This window comes from Girardinichthys multiradiatus, chromosome 22 (genome assembly GCF_021462225.1).
Source record: "Girardinichthys multiradiatus isolate DD_20200921_A chromosome 22, DD_fGirMul_XY1, whole genome shotgun sequence".
Taxonomy (NCBI): Eukaryota; Metazoa; Chordata; class Actinopteri; order Cyprinodontiformes; family Goodeidae; genus Girardinichthys; species Girardinichthys multiradiatus.
In genome coordinates this window covers 5,201,113-5,218,975 of record NC_061814.1, presented here as the reverse complement: position 1 = coordinate 5,218,975, position 17,863 = coordinate 5,201,113, and the positions used below count along the sequence as shown (strand labels likewise).

Sequence of the window (17,863 nt, the reverse complement as noted above, 5' to 3'; positions counted from 1 at the left end):
CGCAGTCTCAAAGAAGACCAGCAGTAACACCCTACGCTGCCATGGATTAAAATCCTGCAGCGCACGCAGGGTCCCCCAAAAGGTATTAAAGGCTGGTTCAGGGACCAGCATATTTGCCTGACTCGAACCCCCGAAAAGAATCAGTTTGGTTTTTTGTTTTTGACAGTTTCCGACAGTATACTAGGGAAAACACAATGGACCAACAACAGCAAATGGCATGACATCTTAAATCATCACTGACGGTAGAAACTACACACTGGACTTTAGTCAAGGTGGATCCCATACTTGGGTTTTAAGTAACATTTTCTGATTTATGTTGCGCTTTTGTACTACAGTCGTGCATAAAAGAAAGTACATTCCCTTCAAATAATTTTCTAAATTCTAGGGTTATGTCTTAACATTGCTAGTGATTCTATAAATACACTTAATTAGAAAAAAAAAATTTTTTTGGTTTTGCTTCTTTATATTTAATAAATAATGACATGGTGAATCCCGGGATGTGTGTTTTGGATGCTTGAAGTTTTAAGTACGTTTAAATAATTTTAGAATCTGCTTAAGACCAAATCAACTACGAAATAAAATCCAAGACTTGATATTTTCTAAATCATGACTGTGTATACAGTGGGGAGAACAAGTATTTGATACACTGCCAATTTTGCAGGTTTTCCTACTTGCAAAGGTCTCTAATTTTGATCATAAGTACTCCTCAACTGTGAATGACGGAATATAAAACAAAAATCCAGAAAATCACATTGTGTGATTTTTAAGTAATTAATTTGCATTTTATAGCATGACAATTATTTGATACATCAGAAAAACAAAACTTAATATTTGTTACAGAAACCTCTGTTTGCAATTCCAGATATCAGATGTTTCCTGTAGTTCTTGACCAGGTTTGCACACACACTGCAGCAGGGATTTTGGCCCACTCCTCCAACCAGATCCTTCAGGTTTCGGGGCTGTCGCTGGGCAATACGGACTTTCAGCTCCCTCCAAAGATTTTTGAATGGGTTCAGGTCTGGAGACTGGCTAGGCCACTCCAGGACAACCCATCTTCAATGCCCTTAGAGGGAAGGAAGTTGTTGGCTAAGATCTCCTGATAGATGACCCCATCCATCCTTCCCTCAATATGGTGCAGTCCTCCTGTCCCCTTTGCAGAAAAGCATCCCCAAAGAATGATGTTTCCACCTCCATGCTTCATGGTAGGGATGGTGTTCTTGGGGTTGTACTCATCGTTCTTCTTCCTCCAAACACGGTGAGTGGAGTTTAGACCAAAAAGCTCTATTTTTGTCTCATCAGACCACATGACCTTCTCCCATTCCTCATCTGGATCATCCAGATCGTCATTGGCAAACATCAGACCTGGACATGCAGTGGCTTGAGCAGGGGGACCCTGCCTGCGCTGCAGGATTTTAATCCATGGCAGCGTAGGGTGTTACTGCTGGTCTTCTTTGAGACTGCGGTCCCAGCTCTCTTCAGGTTATTGACCCGGTGCTGCCGTGTAGTTCTGGGCTGATCCCTCAATTGATGCCCCACGAGGTGAGATCTTGCATTATCTTGAACTTCATCCATTTTCTTATAATTGCTCCAACAGTTGCTGTCTTCTCACCAAGCTGCTCAGCTATTTTCTTGTAGCCCATCCCAGATGTGTGCAGGTCTACTATTTTATCCCTGATGTCCTTACACAGCTCTCTGGTCTTGGCCATGGTGGAGAGGTTGGAGTTTGTGTGATTGAGTGTGTGGACAGGTGTCTTTTCTAGAGATAACGAGTTCAAACAGGTGCAGTTAATACAGGTAATGAGTGGAGAACAGGGGGGCTTCTTAAAGAAGAACTAACAGGCCGGTGAGAGCCGGGATGCTTAGTGGTTCTTACTGGTTGTGAGGTTGTTACTTGTTCTCCCCACAGTAAATATACTGAACTGAATTGGTTCCTAATAATCTTTATACTTTTTTTGAAGAAAGAAGAAAAAAATTAAAAAGAACATCTTTTTAGGAGTCATGCTCTAAAAAGATGCTGTTTAGCCTTTAATAATGTAATTTTATCTCAGTCTTACCAAATAATAGTTAACTAAAACTAGAAAATATATGGCAAAGATAGGTAAACAATAAAAAACTGAAAACCTATTATAACTTTGTAAATATAGCAATTTAAATGAATGACTGAATGTTAGTTTCACAAAAGAATAAACATGCTCAAATTTAACTGTACAGAATGCAGCAGAAACAGCAAGCACAGTAAAGTTAAAACAGGTACAAGAAGAGAAAGACACTACCTTCTTCCAGCTCCGACCAAAGCTCCCCTATGACATTTTCCACCAAAAAGGTGCGGCTTTGTCGATTGCGCCGTACATGCTCCTTGGCTGGTTATTAACAAAGAGAAAATTTTTTGATCAGTCTCAGGATGGCATAGAGTTCTACTGTGTGATGCTTACAATCCCTTATGTGTATAAGGCAAGCAGCAGACTGAGGTGAACCTCATCATAATGTTATGTATAACAGAAAAGCTACATTTAACAAATAGAAAATTGATTGTATATGCACATTTGCTACACAATATAAGATCCCTTTCCTTTTGGCATTGGTATGTTTTAAGTGTATAAAGTGGTATTTTTGTTTATAATTCTAAAAGTAATGATGCATAAGAAAATTACAGAAAAAAGGTTGCTTGTTCTTAGGTACATCCAGTTTCCTTTAATATTCCATAAAATGTGTATACATGACCTGACTGATCTCCTGTTGTTTTGACTGAACATTTCTGAAAAGTTCCATCTCGGCAACAAACTGGGAGAATAAAAGGGATTTCAGGGACAGACGAGCCTAGGTATTTCTGAAACTGATAAACTGGTGGGACTTGCACGCACAATCATCTCAGGAGTTCACAGAGAATGGTCTTAAAAAGAGAGAACCTCCAAACATAGTGGTGGTGTTAAACAACATTGTATTTTCTACATTGTATTTGTAGTAGATGGGACCAAAGTCTGTACAGTTTTGTGAAACAAAAGTTTGGAGCAGCCTCTCTAGTCACGAAGTCAGAACAGAAAAATGCTAAAGGGTTTATTGAAATTAAAGGTATTACCTTACTATTATGAACCTATTTTAATATTTTGTGTATTTAAAAAAGACTTTGACACAAGCTAAACAGTTTTGACAGGGAAATGGAAATAACTAAACTTTCGCCTAATACCACTGGGGGGTCAACCTAATGGAAGGAAGAGAGCTTAGGTTTTTATTATTGTCAGAGATACACCGAGAGCGATTAAGAGAATATTAATGCTGTTTTCTGGACACAGATTGTGTATGACCGACAAAACTAGAAGATTAAAGCTGACTGGACAACCAACATAGCAGCAATCTCATGGCGACAGATTAGAATGTGTTGTCATTTGTAGTAATTTTGACCAATATTGTAGAAGACATGAGCATTTTTTAGGTGTTTTGCAGAGAAATTCCTTTCCTGTGGTATCTTTATGTTTGGAGACTTCATTATTGCTTTTTTTAAACATTTCTATGGACACATACTAGTGTATACAAACATAGTTGAGTTACTTGGAACAGAGGAGGTATTTACAGCATGCTCCTAAACTCTGTACTTTATGACTAGAAATCTAACAGCAATGAGCTGAGAATGATTATTGTTCATTTGAATGATGTCATTGTAGACTCATTTATTCGATGACATCCCATCAGTTAAGAGCAAAGCACTGCTTTTTCCCCTGCTAATGTGAATTTCTGACACCTGCCCCTCTATCCCTTTAATGTTTATTTCAAGGATAAAATAACAGATTAATAAATTGTTGGGGGAGTTGTAGCATGCTTGTCTACACGACATAGATTTGTGGGTATCTCTGAGCTTTTTGTACCCACTGTGGTCAGTGGAGAATATAATGCTATCTCCTACAACAAGGATTTAAGTTTTCCACATGTATTTTATGACATTTTTAGACTGTATTTTTGTGTTCAGTGAAAATGTATTGTAACAGTATTTAGTATTGATCTACAGTACTAGTGAACAAAATGAAACTTGTACTTGGATTGGAATCGGAAATCTAGCTTTATTGAAATTGTTCTGAACTGGAATCAATTTGGATTGATTTGTATTGGGCATAACCACAGAGAAATTCCCCCTGTTTGTCTTTTGAAGAGCCTTAGTTAACACTAAAAGCAAAGCTTGCAGGATTACAAATTAAATAAACTTGCATGTTTACTAAATTGACAAAAAAATTATGAAATCCATGCCATGCTCAAAAACTAGCAATCAGCTTCTGATAGACATTTTTGGGATGTTTTTCATTTCTCACTCTGTCTAAAGTTTAATACAGTGAATTTAAGTTACCTTATTTTTCACCACTTCCATCTGTTTTAACGACTGTTTAGACTTTTATACTGTATAATGTTTGTAGCGTAGTTTCCCTTAACTATTATATTTAGGTTATTTGTATTTGTTTTTATTGTCAGAATTTGTATAGTTGTATAGTTCATTTAAACTTTGTATTGTTATAATGTAACCATTTTGTTGTTTTTAGTGAGACAAATATTTCCATTTGTCCAGGGACAACGGATGAAAAATTCCAGTACATTTACAGCAATGTTAATTAATGTACACTATCCCTGTTAAATAAATCAACAAATTAAATTAAATTTATTCAAATCACAAACAGCCCTCTTCTCATTTGTTTTAGTTTCCTCTTTAATGAAGCATCACGTAGAAACATAACAGATATGATGACATATGAGCTGCACAGTGGCACAGTAAAAGCACTGTTGCCTTGCAGCAAGAAGGTCCTTGGTTTGACTGGTCTGTCTGCGTGGAGTTTGCATGTTCTCTCTGTGCATGCGTGGGATCTCTCCAGGCACTCCGGCTTTCTCTCACAATCCAAAAACATGTCCGTTAGGTTAAATGGTCTCTCTAAATTGCCCTTAGGTATGAATAGGTGCGTTCATGGTTGTTTGTCCTGTGTGTCTCTGTGTTCCCCTGCGACCCTGTCCAGGGTGTACCCCACTTCTCGCCCGTAGACCGCTGGAGATAGGCACCAGCTCCCCTGCAACCCTGTATGGAAGAAGCAGGTATAGGAAAGGGATTAATGGTGACAGAAACAATAGGACATTATAAAAGATGGATTAAAGATATGTAAAAGAATGTGTAGCTTAAATAGAAATACAGCATACATGCACAGTAGTGATGTTTGGATGTTTAGAATGGAATGCTTAACTATCTTGTTTAGTAGAGGCGCTTTTTCACAGTTTACATTTTAGACTTCTGGATCTCTACTTGAGGGCTCTGTAACCTGCAGCTCCAGACCCACATGTGGCTCTTTAGACCTTCCACAGTGGCCCATAATAACATTGTTCAAAATTTTATAGAAGTGACCCATATTTTTAAATATAAAAGCAATAGAACATAATTGTTTTAACTGTTCTTTTATCTGTTTTAATGCATTATCTGCTTACTCTTGACAATAGATTAGGTTTGTTATGCAGTCTTGAAAGTAAGTAGTATGGTGAAATATTTATATTTGCAAATTGTATTTCCTTTTAATTAAATATGTGAAATTCCCAAAATGAGTTGTTTCAGACAGATTACACCTCAGATGATTACTTCCTTCTAAGACATGATTACCATAATGTCAGCTGTTTCTTTAACTATCACATCATGTTTTGCATTAAACATTTAAGCATTAATGTCTTTGGAACAACAAATGCATGTGTGGTCTCTTTGTCTGTATTATCACATGTGATGGAACAGATAAAGACATGGGAGAACGCTAAGATTTTTAGACTTAATCCCTGTGTTAATTCTTGTTCTTATTATTTCTTCCTTACAGTCTATAGGCCTTATCTTCAAAAGGTTTGTGTGTACAAAACTACACTGTGTGTGTGGAACAGCAGGCGCAAACCTTTTAGCATGTTTACCTTCATGAATATGCAAAACATATGATAATGACTCAAATATGCAAATTTATGGGAGGATATACAAATGTAATCCTTTACCACCCGCAACATGATTGATCAAGCCTGAAACGAATTGCCATGCTGCTTTTGCATCTAGATTTAGCACGTTTGAAATGCAGGTACTAACTGGGATGCAAAAATGTCTGCGGTGACTGTGGCCAGAAGGAGGCATCTATCATTCTGATAGATGACGGAGAGAGAATCTTCTGTACATGTCAACAGATTTGGATTGTCAAAAAAAATTTTTTTATGAGAATAGAGAATTCTATGTAAGATTATCTGAGGTCTGATTTGGAGCCAATCACAAACAGAAACCATGACATATCTCCTATGATAGAACATTCGGCAACACTTGTCACTAAACAAAACAAACTGCATTATTGACAGTAACATTGTGTCACTGCACAGCAATTGAAGTTGGACAAGTTTGATTACGTTGATTAATTGTGAACATATACCAAAGGAGGGTTTATACAGTAAAAAATTATTTCCTGTCACCGGAAAAACAATTTAAACAATTGAACACGGGCTGCACGGTAGCGCAGTTGGTAGCACTGTTGCCTTGCAGCAAGAAGGTCCTGGGTTTGATTCCTGGCCGGGGGTCTTTCTGCATGGAGTTTGCATGCTCTACCCGTGCATGCGTGGGTTCTCACCGGGTACTCCGGCTTCCTCCCACAGTCCAAAGACATACCTGTTAGGTTAATTGGTAACTCTAAATTGCCCTTAGGTGTATACATGAGTGTGTGCATGGTTGTTTGTGTGTTGCCCTGCGATGGACTGGTGTACCCCGCCTCTTGCCCATAGACTGCTGGAGATAGGCACCAGCTCCCCCGCAACCCACTATGGAATAAGCAGTAGAAAATGACTGACAATTAAACATGTTGTATATCATTAAAAGATTGGCAAGACAAACAAAAAAATTCAGTACAATCATTGGAAAATAATAAATTTTTATGTGCACAAAGGTTAAATTTAAATTCTTTGCAGGACAATTATGTGAAGTATGTTTTAAAATTAGCAAAGCTATAATATACAGATAGATAACTCCTACAACAAACTATTTCTATGTTGCTAATATTACGTTCAGGCTTGAATATTATTGGTGTTTATGATAAACCTTGAACTCTCCAAACATATCCTCTAAAAAAAAAAGAACACAGTTTCACAGGATTACAAGTTCAAGGGAGGCAAACTCTAATAAATTAATTAACAGACATATTTGTCTTTTTTATTGTTAATATTGATTAGCCAATTTCTAAGCGAGTTACATCAAGCAACACAGTTAAAAAGCTTTGTGCGCTCCTCTGGTGCTGTCAGCCTGGAGTGACTCTAGGCAGACAGCACTGACAGCTGCCCCGTGTGTGCACCAATGGCCCAATGGCACAGGGCACGCACTGGGGCTTCACTGGGGCCATCCGGACCACAAATATAAAGTATCTGCTTGCAAAACAACTTCAAACACAGCCTTCTGCATGCGCAATCACATACTCAGAGGCGCCTTGCGTAAATGTACCGAGAGGGAAAATAATTTTGTCAGGGCAGAGGCTGCGATGACAAACCTGCTTCTGTCAACAGCGATGAGGAATGTAAACTCAACATAACAGTTCAGAAAAGCAGGAGCAGAATGGAACAGAAGGAAGTCAGCAACTGGATCATTTATAAAGATGCAGCACAACAACCACTGCATGTTTCGAGCCACACTGCAGAGAGGATCTGTTTGCTTTTCCTCCAGATCCACTGGGAGCAGTAGCAGCCAGCCAGGAGCACACATCTTCATTAAAATTGGGCGCTCTGCATCTCTTTTGCACCTGTTATCCATTGCACACGCAATTTTTGAAGATCACACACAACATGCCATTTATTGCACGTGCACAATCAATCTAACATCCCTTATTTGGGATCTTTTTCAGGGCCAATTATTTTTTATGGCACTTGGAAGTTTAAAGGATCTCCTCCATAGAAACATTACATGTAAATTTAAATCCAAGTCATGTTTTATATGCTAAAAATGTTTTGTAAATTGATCAATAAATTATAGAATTTTGAGTCTGGAAAAATAGAGTTTTTAATTGAAACCTTGAAAGAATGACCTTAGTACTACAAATTATGCTCTTAGTAATCAGTTGGGATGTCTTACAAGTGAAGCTCCTGAAACGACAGGAGCCGGATCCTGATTATTACACATTGGCTTACTAATTGGAAAAGGCTGTGGCCTGTGCTGCAACACCATGAGCTGAGGCTGCTGATACAATAATGGGGTCTATTTAGGATGTCTATGTTAATATAAGGGTGAACTAGTGGTTGGAAGATTAATAAAACACTGGACTCAAATTGCAAATGAGTCACTTAGTCTCCTGGCCTATTAGTCTGGCTTAATTTTCAATTAATAATTCATTTAGCGCATGTATTTACATTATTGTGCACAATAAATCAATTCAAGCAACAAAAACCTAAAAAGCCGCTGGGGAACCAAAAAGAGATGGCTTTTTAAAGTAAGCTGAGCCAAGCAAACCGGTTGTTTATAAGAAGTCGGAGTTCCCATCACTAGTATTGAGTCCTTTTATATCAGATTGTGAAAAACAATGAGCTTTGTTGCTGTTGGCAATGTCGCCTTACAGCAGGACAGTCCTGGATTTTAATCCAGACCTGGGGCCCTTCTGCATGCAGTTTGCATTCTCCTTGTGCATGTGTGTGGATGACGCAGTACTTAAAGCTGATGAATGTGTTTGGATTTATATCAAACATCTTATGTCTGTCAAGCTTCTAATGTGAGTGCTTGACTAATTTTTATAGATGGAACTATTTGTCAGTCAACACACCTATACCTGCTTTTGACTGACTGACTGTTTTTATTGTTATGCGATACCATGCAAAGCTTTTCTTGCCTTCCCCATTTTAGTTTTCATTAATTTATAAATTTTATAAATTTGCCACTTACACTGTTGAGAATGTCTAGATTAACTTCTTGTAACATTTAACGACAGATGCCTTTTTTACTTTTTTCTCACACATGTACAGTTAGTCCCAAAATTATTAACAACCTTGGTAGGCTTAGATTTGCAGTAGTTTGTTTAATCTGACATGTTTCTTCAGACTGGAAGTAATATTGCCGTTTTCCAGAAGCCCAGCGAGAGCAAAAGAGTCCTTTCTTGAATGTAACAGTCTGTGGACTAGTTTCCTAAGAGACACAAACTTTTTGTTTGAACAAATAATATAAATTCTAAATTTGCCAGGATTATGAATATACTTGGGGTCATCTGTATGGTTTTATGGTTTTCAATAAACATACAAATGGTTTTTTTTGTAGTCAGACTAAAAAAATTTATGATTTTACAATATCACAGATAATGCTATTTCTAACCAGAATACATTAAGATTATTGGTCACCGGGTCTCATTGTTACAGTTTAATAAATAGCAAGAAACGTGTTTGCTTCATGCTTTATAGTTGAACTGTTATTATATCTGTCATAATATCACAATGTTTTTTTAATAACATACTCTGATGTTAAATCAAAAGTATTAGTCAATTAAATCCATTAAAGAAGCTCAAAGTACTTGTATACTTTGTATAAGTAGTTGTGGTGGAAGAATATGTAAGTAAAACAACAGGTTTTTCAACATGAATCCGACAGGTTGGTTTTCTGTCCCAGATGTGAAACATTGACAGTATATTTCCTTCTGTCTTTTGCTGTCTCTTTCACTGACTTTCGTTAAACCAAGGATTTCTCTCCTGTATGTCACTTAAAATGAAAATTCATGTCCTGTCGGTAAGACTTGTAAAAATTCCTCATTCTAAGCATGGACAACAGGTTTTGATCTACTTTAACTATTTATGCAGGTCTTGTTTTTGCTAGTTAACTTTGCTTGTAAAATACTGTACGTTTTTCCAAATCTCATGCACGTGACCTTACGCTTTCATGAAAGGTATGAACTTTTCATATTCAACATTTTCTGTAGCAGCTGTGTGGTACGTGGATTGCTGAATGCTACCAGCCATGTGAACTAAGGTTAATGGCTTATGCAGGAAGACATGTCAGCAGTAAATGTCAAAGGAGCATTTCCTCCTGGTAGAAGTGCAGAGATGAAAACAGAAAAAAAACAGCTCTCTAATCCTTTTCAGCTGTGGAGAAGGAATGATGAAGGAACATCATGTTACACCAATAATGTCTTTAACCCAAAGTCAAAGTAAAACTGCAATCCTTTCATCATAAAGAGAAGAACAAAGAATACAGAGTAAAATACACCAGAAAATATAACACTCGTTTCCTTTTCAGACCAGATTCGATGAACGGAATACAGTGCTGTGAAAAAAGAAATTGTCATCTTTAAGATCATCAAACCAATTTCATTATCAGACTAATATAATCTGGGTAAATGCAAACTGTTTTTAAATTATGTTTTATTTATTAATGAAAAAAGCTATCCGAAAGTACCTAGCCCTAGCCCTTTATACAAAGTGACTGTACTATGAACAAGCAACTACCATCCACCATTTGCCATAACTGGAAATCAGTTTTTTTCAGTACTGCTGAGGAAGTTTGGCACGGTCTTCTTTGCAGAATTGTTGTAATTTAGTCACTGTGGAAGGTTTTGAGCAGAAAATATAGACTCTGTCTAGGCCACTCTAAAGCTTTAATTTAGTTATTTTGAGCTATTCAGTGGAGGACTTGCTGATTCCCTTTAGATCATTTTGCTGGACTATAACCCAATTGAACTTGAACATAAGGTCACAAACTGATGGCCAGACATCGTCCTTCTAGTATTTCTGTTAGAATTCATAGTTCTATCAGTTTGAGCAAGTTGTCCAGGTCTAGAATCTCCAAGGCAGCCTCACACCATCACAGTACCACCTCCATGTTTCACTATTGATATGTTCTTTTTCTTAATTGTTGTGTTAGTTTTATATAAACTAACACAACACTATGATGTCATGGGAGGGACATTCGGTCTCAGTGGTCCACAGAATATTTTCCTGAAAGCATGGGGACTTGCCTACATGTTCTTCTTTTTGGTTTTCACCCTGGAAGTCTATGAAGGAGGTGGTTCTCTTTCCTATTGTTAAATCATGAACACTGACCTTAAACTGAGGTAAGTGAGACCTGCAGTGTTTTAGATGTGTTTTGATGTTTTTCTATGATCTCTTGAAAGAGTTGTCGAGGGTGGTTTTATTATGACAACCACTCCTGGGGAGGGTTCACTATCAAATGTGAAACATGGTTCTCAATATGGTTAGCTGTAGCCCCAAAGCCTTATTAATTGTTTTGTGACACTTTCGAGACTGATAGATTATAAAGACTGTCTTTCATCTGTTTTTAAATTTCTTTAGCTCGGGGGCATGATGAGATAGTTTTAAGATATTTTAGCCTGCTCCAGATTCTCTGTGGTATTAGAAGTTTTAGACGATCTGAAACATTTTTTGTGTGACAAAAAAAGTGAAAACGGAAAAAATCTTTATGGGGGCATTTGTTTTCATAGCACTGAAATAAACTAGATTAAAACAGCAATTATCCCTGCGACCCACTATGGAATAAGTGGTAGAAAATGACTGACTGACGGACTGACAGCAATTATGATTACAAACAAGTTCCTGTATTAGCATATTTCAAATTCATGGGTAAAAAATAGCACTGATTCATGGAACTTTACCACACTTTGGAGGCATCTGAGATTAAGAAATGTGAAAACTCTAGATTCTAATAAAGAAGTAAACTTCTTACAGCAAGTGACAAAGTGTGAGAATATAGGTTCTGGCTGCAACATTTAGCAGAATATTCTATTTTCCTTTCTGGACACTGTTCATCCCCATTAGTGAATAAGGATTTGATGTATATAAACACTGTTGTTTTCACTCAGTGAAGCTCAGAAGTGCATATTAAAGTTGATTGCAACCTTCTTGTGGAACAAACTTCAAGAAAACCTTGCTTTATATGGAATGGGTTTATTAATATCCTTGACTTACACACCTTATGATCAAAATACTTTTCAGTAATGATTAAAAAAAAGTTAAGAGTGGAAATGACTTGTTCAGTACAATTCAGTTTTATTAGTATAGCACCAATTCACAACAGATGTCGTCTCAAGGCACTTTACAAAGACAATTCAATTGTATCATACAGATTTCAAGTCAAGTTCATACATTCCAATTTTCCTACCTATCAAACAGTGCAGTCAGATTCAGCTTATTATTCAAACTGGTTAAAAAAAATTTTATCTAAGGAAACCCAGCAGATTGCATCGAGTCAGTGACTTTCACTCCTCCTGGATGAGCATGTAGAGACAGTGGACAGTCGCTTGTATTGACTTTGCAGCAATTCCTCATACTGAGCATGCATATAGTAACAGTGGACAAGAAAACTCCCTTTTAACAGGAAGAAACCTCCTGCAGAACCAGAACCAGGCTCAGTGTGAGTGGCCATCTGCCACAACATACTGGGGGTTTGAGAGAACAGAGCAGAGATACAAAAAGAACACAGAAGCACTGATCCAGTAGTACTTTTTATGGGAAAGATGCAATGTCCAGCATGCGAGGCATACACAGTGTGGGATACACAGTGTGGGTTAACACAGCGTGTGTGGATGCTGTTACCTACCCTCTGTTTGAAATTAAGCATATTTGAATATTCTAGCATTTGTTGGAATCCCCAAGATAGGATTATGGTGCGTTCACACCAAATGCTATTTCTGCGAATTTTTTGCCTCATTTGTGTGCTTTTGCCCGCTTCACATTCCGCGTGAACTCCGCATTGGCATTCGGCAACAAGCGGCAACGCTTCGCCACGTCATCAAAGAGGAGGAGTTTCCATCTGCTGCTTGCTGGTTTCAACTGAACATGGCGGACATGGATTTCACGGATAATCACGGTGTTTTACCTATGGAGAGCCGAAAAACGCCGCCGACGTCAATGTCCCTGGGTTCACCGGATTCTTCAGGGACGGGAACAGTTCGGAGATTACCACCACCTATTCCAGGAGCTGCGTCTGGATGACGATCGATTTCAGCGGTACTTCCGTCTATCCAGGACCCAGTTCGAAGATCTGCTGCCCCGCGTTGGGCGATGAATCGGCCTCCGGCACGCCAACTACCGGCGACCGCAGTGAAGCCAGCCCGAAGCCGGACACCGGACACTAGAGTTGCCAACCGTCCCTTGAAAAACGGAATCGTCCCATATTTAGAATAAAAAGTACGCGTCCCGTATTGAGCTAAAACGGGACGCACGTAGTCCCGTATTATTAGGTGGATCAAAAATCTTCACTAAAATGTCAATAGAATCGATAAATGATGGGGTGCTTTATATTTAACATTACGGTAAATTCATTACCAGCCATATCCTGCTCTGTGACCAATGAGCTGACAGAATATTTCGGCTCATCTCATTGGCCAGCAGGCACCGTTGCTAAGGATAGATACAGGTGTTACGTCGATTCGCGTTTTCCCATCAGATACTGTTTCCCCAGCATCTCCTCGCCGCTTACGCAACAATAAAGGCCCGTGTTTGTTCAGCGCTCGTAACCAGCACGCCGTGCTTCCGCCGCAGGAGATCTGGATGGATGGATGGATGGATGAATGGATGGATGGATGGATGGGAAAAGGCGAAGTGTCAGTCCAGTGGAACAGCAGAGAGGTGGATGCAAGTTCTTCAGGCAGCTGACATCTCAAACATCCAGGCTATTGTACCCTTTGTCCTCAGCATCCCTTCTTCTAGTGGGTTTGTGGAAAATATTTTCTCCATCGTGAAAAATAAGTGGACTGATGTGAGGAACACATGTTCTACAGAATTAATGAAAAGTGAGCTCATTGTCAGTCTAATTAATGAAATGTCCTGCTCAGAGTTTTACTCGGTAGTCCTGAAAAGCAAACAACTCCTTGCAGCAGCAAGAGCTCAAAAGAAATATAAATGGCAAAAATAGGTTGTTTTTACATAATTCACTACTGCATTTTTTAGTTCACTAGTTCAATATTTTTTTCACTACACCTGTACAGTCATGGCCTTTAAGGCACAAGTGTTTTATGTTTACAACTTTTCTACAGACTTTTTGTTTGCACTAAATCCACTATTACAAAAATGTTTTGCATTATACTGTTATGCTTTTTTATATTGTTTTAAGTTAAGCAGGACAGAGGGCTTTTCAATAGTGGTTTATTTATTTGAGAAGGATATTTGTTTTTGTCTAGTAATTTTATTTTGCAAAAAGAATAAATTATTTTATAAATTGCTGAATAATAATTTTTCCATGGATATTTGTATCAGTCACAAACATGCATCGAATTAAACTTGGGTTCGAGTCCAATGTTTCCAAAGTCATTTCACACAAAGAAAAAGGGTGAAAAAAATCACCAGGCCGCTAGAGGTGCAGACAGTGGAGTTAGACAGCCCTACCAGGAGGTGTCCCTTATTTATTTATCAAGGAGTTGGCAAACGTACCGGACACTCAAGCTCCGCAGAGCCAGCGGCATCCAGCCCACGGCCGATCCGAGTCAGGCACCCAGATTTCGGCTAGCTGCTCTCTGTTGCTCCCTCTTGTGACGCGCGGTGGTTCACTAGGGACCGTCAATAAGTTTCCGTACCAAACAATCGTGGAAAATCTGAGTGCCTGAATCGGATCAACCGTGAGCTAGATGCCGCTAACTCCGCGGAGCTTGAACATCCAACTTCAAACTAACTTCACCGCGGTTTACCGGCGCTGTATCCCCGCTGCTGAACGCCTGTCCATCTGTCTTCGGTGAGTAAATAAATCTCAGCTCAGTAAAAAAAACAGCCGATTTTTAATGTCCACATTTCCTAAATTTAAGATATTTGTGCCTAAACATAACCAGGCCAGGCCCTTTCTGTACTTGTCTCAGTAAAAGTAATTAGTTGAGTCAAATAACTCTGACTTGCCGCACACCGCCACTATGATCTGGTCCTCCATCATTGACAACTGCTTCTTCTCCACTTTGGTCCTTCACACTACGTCACAGCCACATCCAGTCCCTGATTGGTTGACGTGACGCGAATTTAGGAAAAAGTTCAGATTTCAACTTGTCCATCGCGCCGCTCCGCTCCCGCTTCGCTTGCCGCGCCGCGCCCTCCGCGTCCTTCGCTCTGCGCCGCGCCGCTCCTGAACGCGCCTCTACATAGGGATAACATGTAAATTGGCCGCTCCTTTCGCAGAAATCGCGTTTGGTGTGAACGCACCTTTAGAAATACCCGTTTCAGTTCCTGCACTTGAAACAACCAAAATGATTTTGTGTGTGTGGGAAGGTGGGCTTATCATTGGCCACTTACCACAAACATTTCTTAAAACTTGTGATCAGACGAGTACTATAAACCTAACTGACAATCACTTGTCATTTCTTATTTTTGGTGTGGGAGTGGTGCAGGAAAGAACAGTAAAAAGTGAAAAGTGTCAATTTGAAATTTGCTGTTTTAATGTGTTGCATGGTTGTTTGTGTGTTTCCCTGCGATGGACTGGCGATCTGTCCAGGGTGTACCCTGCCTCTCGCCCATAGACTGCTGGAGATAGGCACCAGCTCCCCCGCGACCCACTATGGAATAAGCGGTAGAAAATGACTGACTGACTGACTGTTTTAATGTATGTATAAGAAAAGTGGCTCTATTTGAAACTAGCTAAAAAAAAAAAAAAAAAAGAAACTAGCTTTATTCATTCATGGTACAAAAAAAAAAAGAAAAAAAGATTATACTAACTTTTCCCTAACTTGGGGGTTTTACATTAGTTTGTGGGTAAGTTTTTGAGGTGTACTTTTGAGTTGTACTGACGTGAACTTTAAATGAAATAATCATACGGATGAATCTTTAATGTGTGGTAATGCAAACTTGAGGTCAGAATAAAATGAACTTTAGAAGGGGTGATTATTCACATGTTACAAATGTTGACATAGGGTGTACTTTCCTTTTATCATTACTCTAGTAACTTGTGCCAACAATGAACTGCTGCAAACCTTGATATCCTCTAAGCCTTTAACACCATCTTCCGACAGCAGTTTATAGCAAAGCGTTCTCGAAGTTTTTGACTTTATTTGAAAGGCAACAGATAGTGTGCCTCGGGAGTTTCACACAATTCCCAACCAAACTAAGCATAGGGGCACCTTAAAGACATGTTCTCAGCAATGTGCTCCCCACTTTGCTGACACACAACTGCGCAGTCAAATTCTGCTCAAACTGGATCATTAATTTTGCTACCGACAGAGCACTAGTAGTGCTGACTTGTTTTTAAGACTTTTGTGGTGCTAAGGACTTTTTTTTTACTTTAATCAGAAAGGAAACAGGCAGAGAGAGTAGAAAGAAAGGCATGCAGCAAAGGTCTTAAGGTTTGGAATGAAACCCTGCTTCAATGGTTACAGCCAATATATATGGGCCACCCGTTCTATTGCTAAACCACGGCTTACCCCCTGACTTAGATTGATTGGAAGGGGTGCATACCTTAATATGAATATTTAACTGGACTAAAGGAAATCCTTCAGACAAATCCAATATTTAGAAGTAAAAAGAACTCATAGGTATTTAAGTACTAAGTAATTTTAGCTTATTCCAAAAAATTGCACTGTTTAATTTGTGCAGTAACTTCAATTATGAAACATATTGTCTAGCTACAGGGTTGTAAGAAAAGAAGTAACAGCAAGTTGAAATGTGATGAATTCAAACTATTAATTTTGTGTGTTCATGCAGTTTGTGTTGTTTACCTGGAGACACTATAGAGAGAAATGGTGTAAAACAGGAAGAAAACAGCATATTACAATGTCAGTTCTATTGTTACTAAAGTAAGTCAGACTTGCCTGTATAGTATGTTTAAAATAATATGTGCTCAGATATATTCAGTATGGTGCTAGGCATGATACACAGTGTGAAAGGCACTTTCTGTTTTATAGTAGAAAAATGAAAGGCGCTTTTTTGAGAACATAGATCAAACATACCTTGGGTCATTCCACTTCCCACTTGGTCATTGGGGTTGAAACCATTCTGATGGGTTTGTGTACCCAGGTCAACAATCTGATGGAGGCGGAGCTTACGACAATAGATGGATGCTGCCTCTGGCTCTAGAGCAATGATCAACTGTTCTGGGTTTTCACGTGACACTAGAGCAGACTGCAGAAAGGAAGAGGAAACAGAAAATGCTTATTTATAACATGGCTCAGCAACTCCAGTCCTCGAGTGCCACTGTCCCGCAACTTTCAGATGCATCCGTGCTCCAAACATACCTAATTTCAAATGAATGGTTAATCACCATGCTTTGCAAAACTTGCTGCTATGCCAATGAGGTAATTTAGCCTTTTGATTCAAGTGTGTTAAAGCAGGAATGCATCCAAAACTTGCAGGACAGTGCCACTTGAGGACTTGAGTTGCAGACCCATTACTTATAACAATCAGAAAACCTTCCGTCTTACATAACATCCTACAGAGTGTGCTCATGGACTTAGTTTTATTGTTGTTCAACAGAATTTTGAATGTTTAAAATGTAAAAAATATATTTGAATGTGTGAATGTGTAGTAACAATAAAATATACGAATTTAATCTGTCAAATCCATTTTTAGCCAACAAGCAATAGGAGTGCTTATAACATTTGTTGAAAAAACAGGGATTACTACTTGTTACTTCTTTTATGGAGGCATGGTTGGTTATATTCAGAATATTGTTGTGGGTCTTATTTTTGCCCCACTGTTAAAGGTGCAATTTGAGATTTACCTTGTGCTTAAAAATTGTATTAGTCCCCATAGATCTGATCCATATTAAGTTTGTAATGTATAAATTGTACGTGTATTTATAACTTGCAGATTTTAATTTTAATTTTGTCTAATCCTAAATATTTAAATGTCTTTCTATTTCAAGGTTTAACTTTTTTTTTTATTTTGTCTTATAAGATATGTTGAAATTTATTCCAATCTTTTAATTGTTGCTTACCTTACCCTCTCGTAA

General features: G+C 38.5%; 1 protein-coding gene across 2 annotated transcripts in view; it reads right to left on the bottom strand.

Annotated features, from left to right (window-relative positions):
* The window catches only part of hspa12a (heat shock protein 12A), a 110,004-nt gene that overhangs the window by 43,513 nt on the left and 48,628 nt on the right, over window positions 1–17,863 (bottom strand). Inside the window, exons 8-10 of one of the 2 annotated variants that reach the window (XM_047351940.1) lie at window positions 16,863–17,034; window positions 16,632–16,640; window positions 2,274–2,360 (exon numbers count right to left, since the gene is read on the bottom strand). In XM_047351940.1, the coding sequence (XP_047207896.1) occupies window positions 2,274–2,360; window positions 16,632–16,640; window positions 16,863–17,034 (268 nt within the window). The remainder of the gene's footprint in view (window positions 1–2,273; window positions 2,361–16,631; window positions 16,641–16,862; window positions 17,035–17,863) is intronic. The other variant, XM_047351941.1, reaches the window with a different exon arrangement.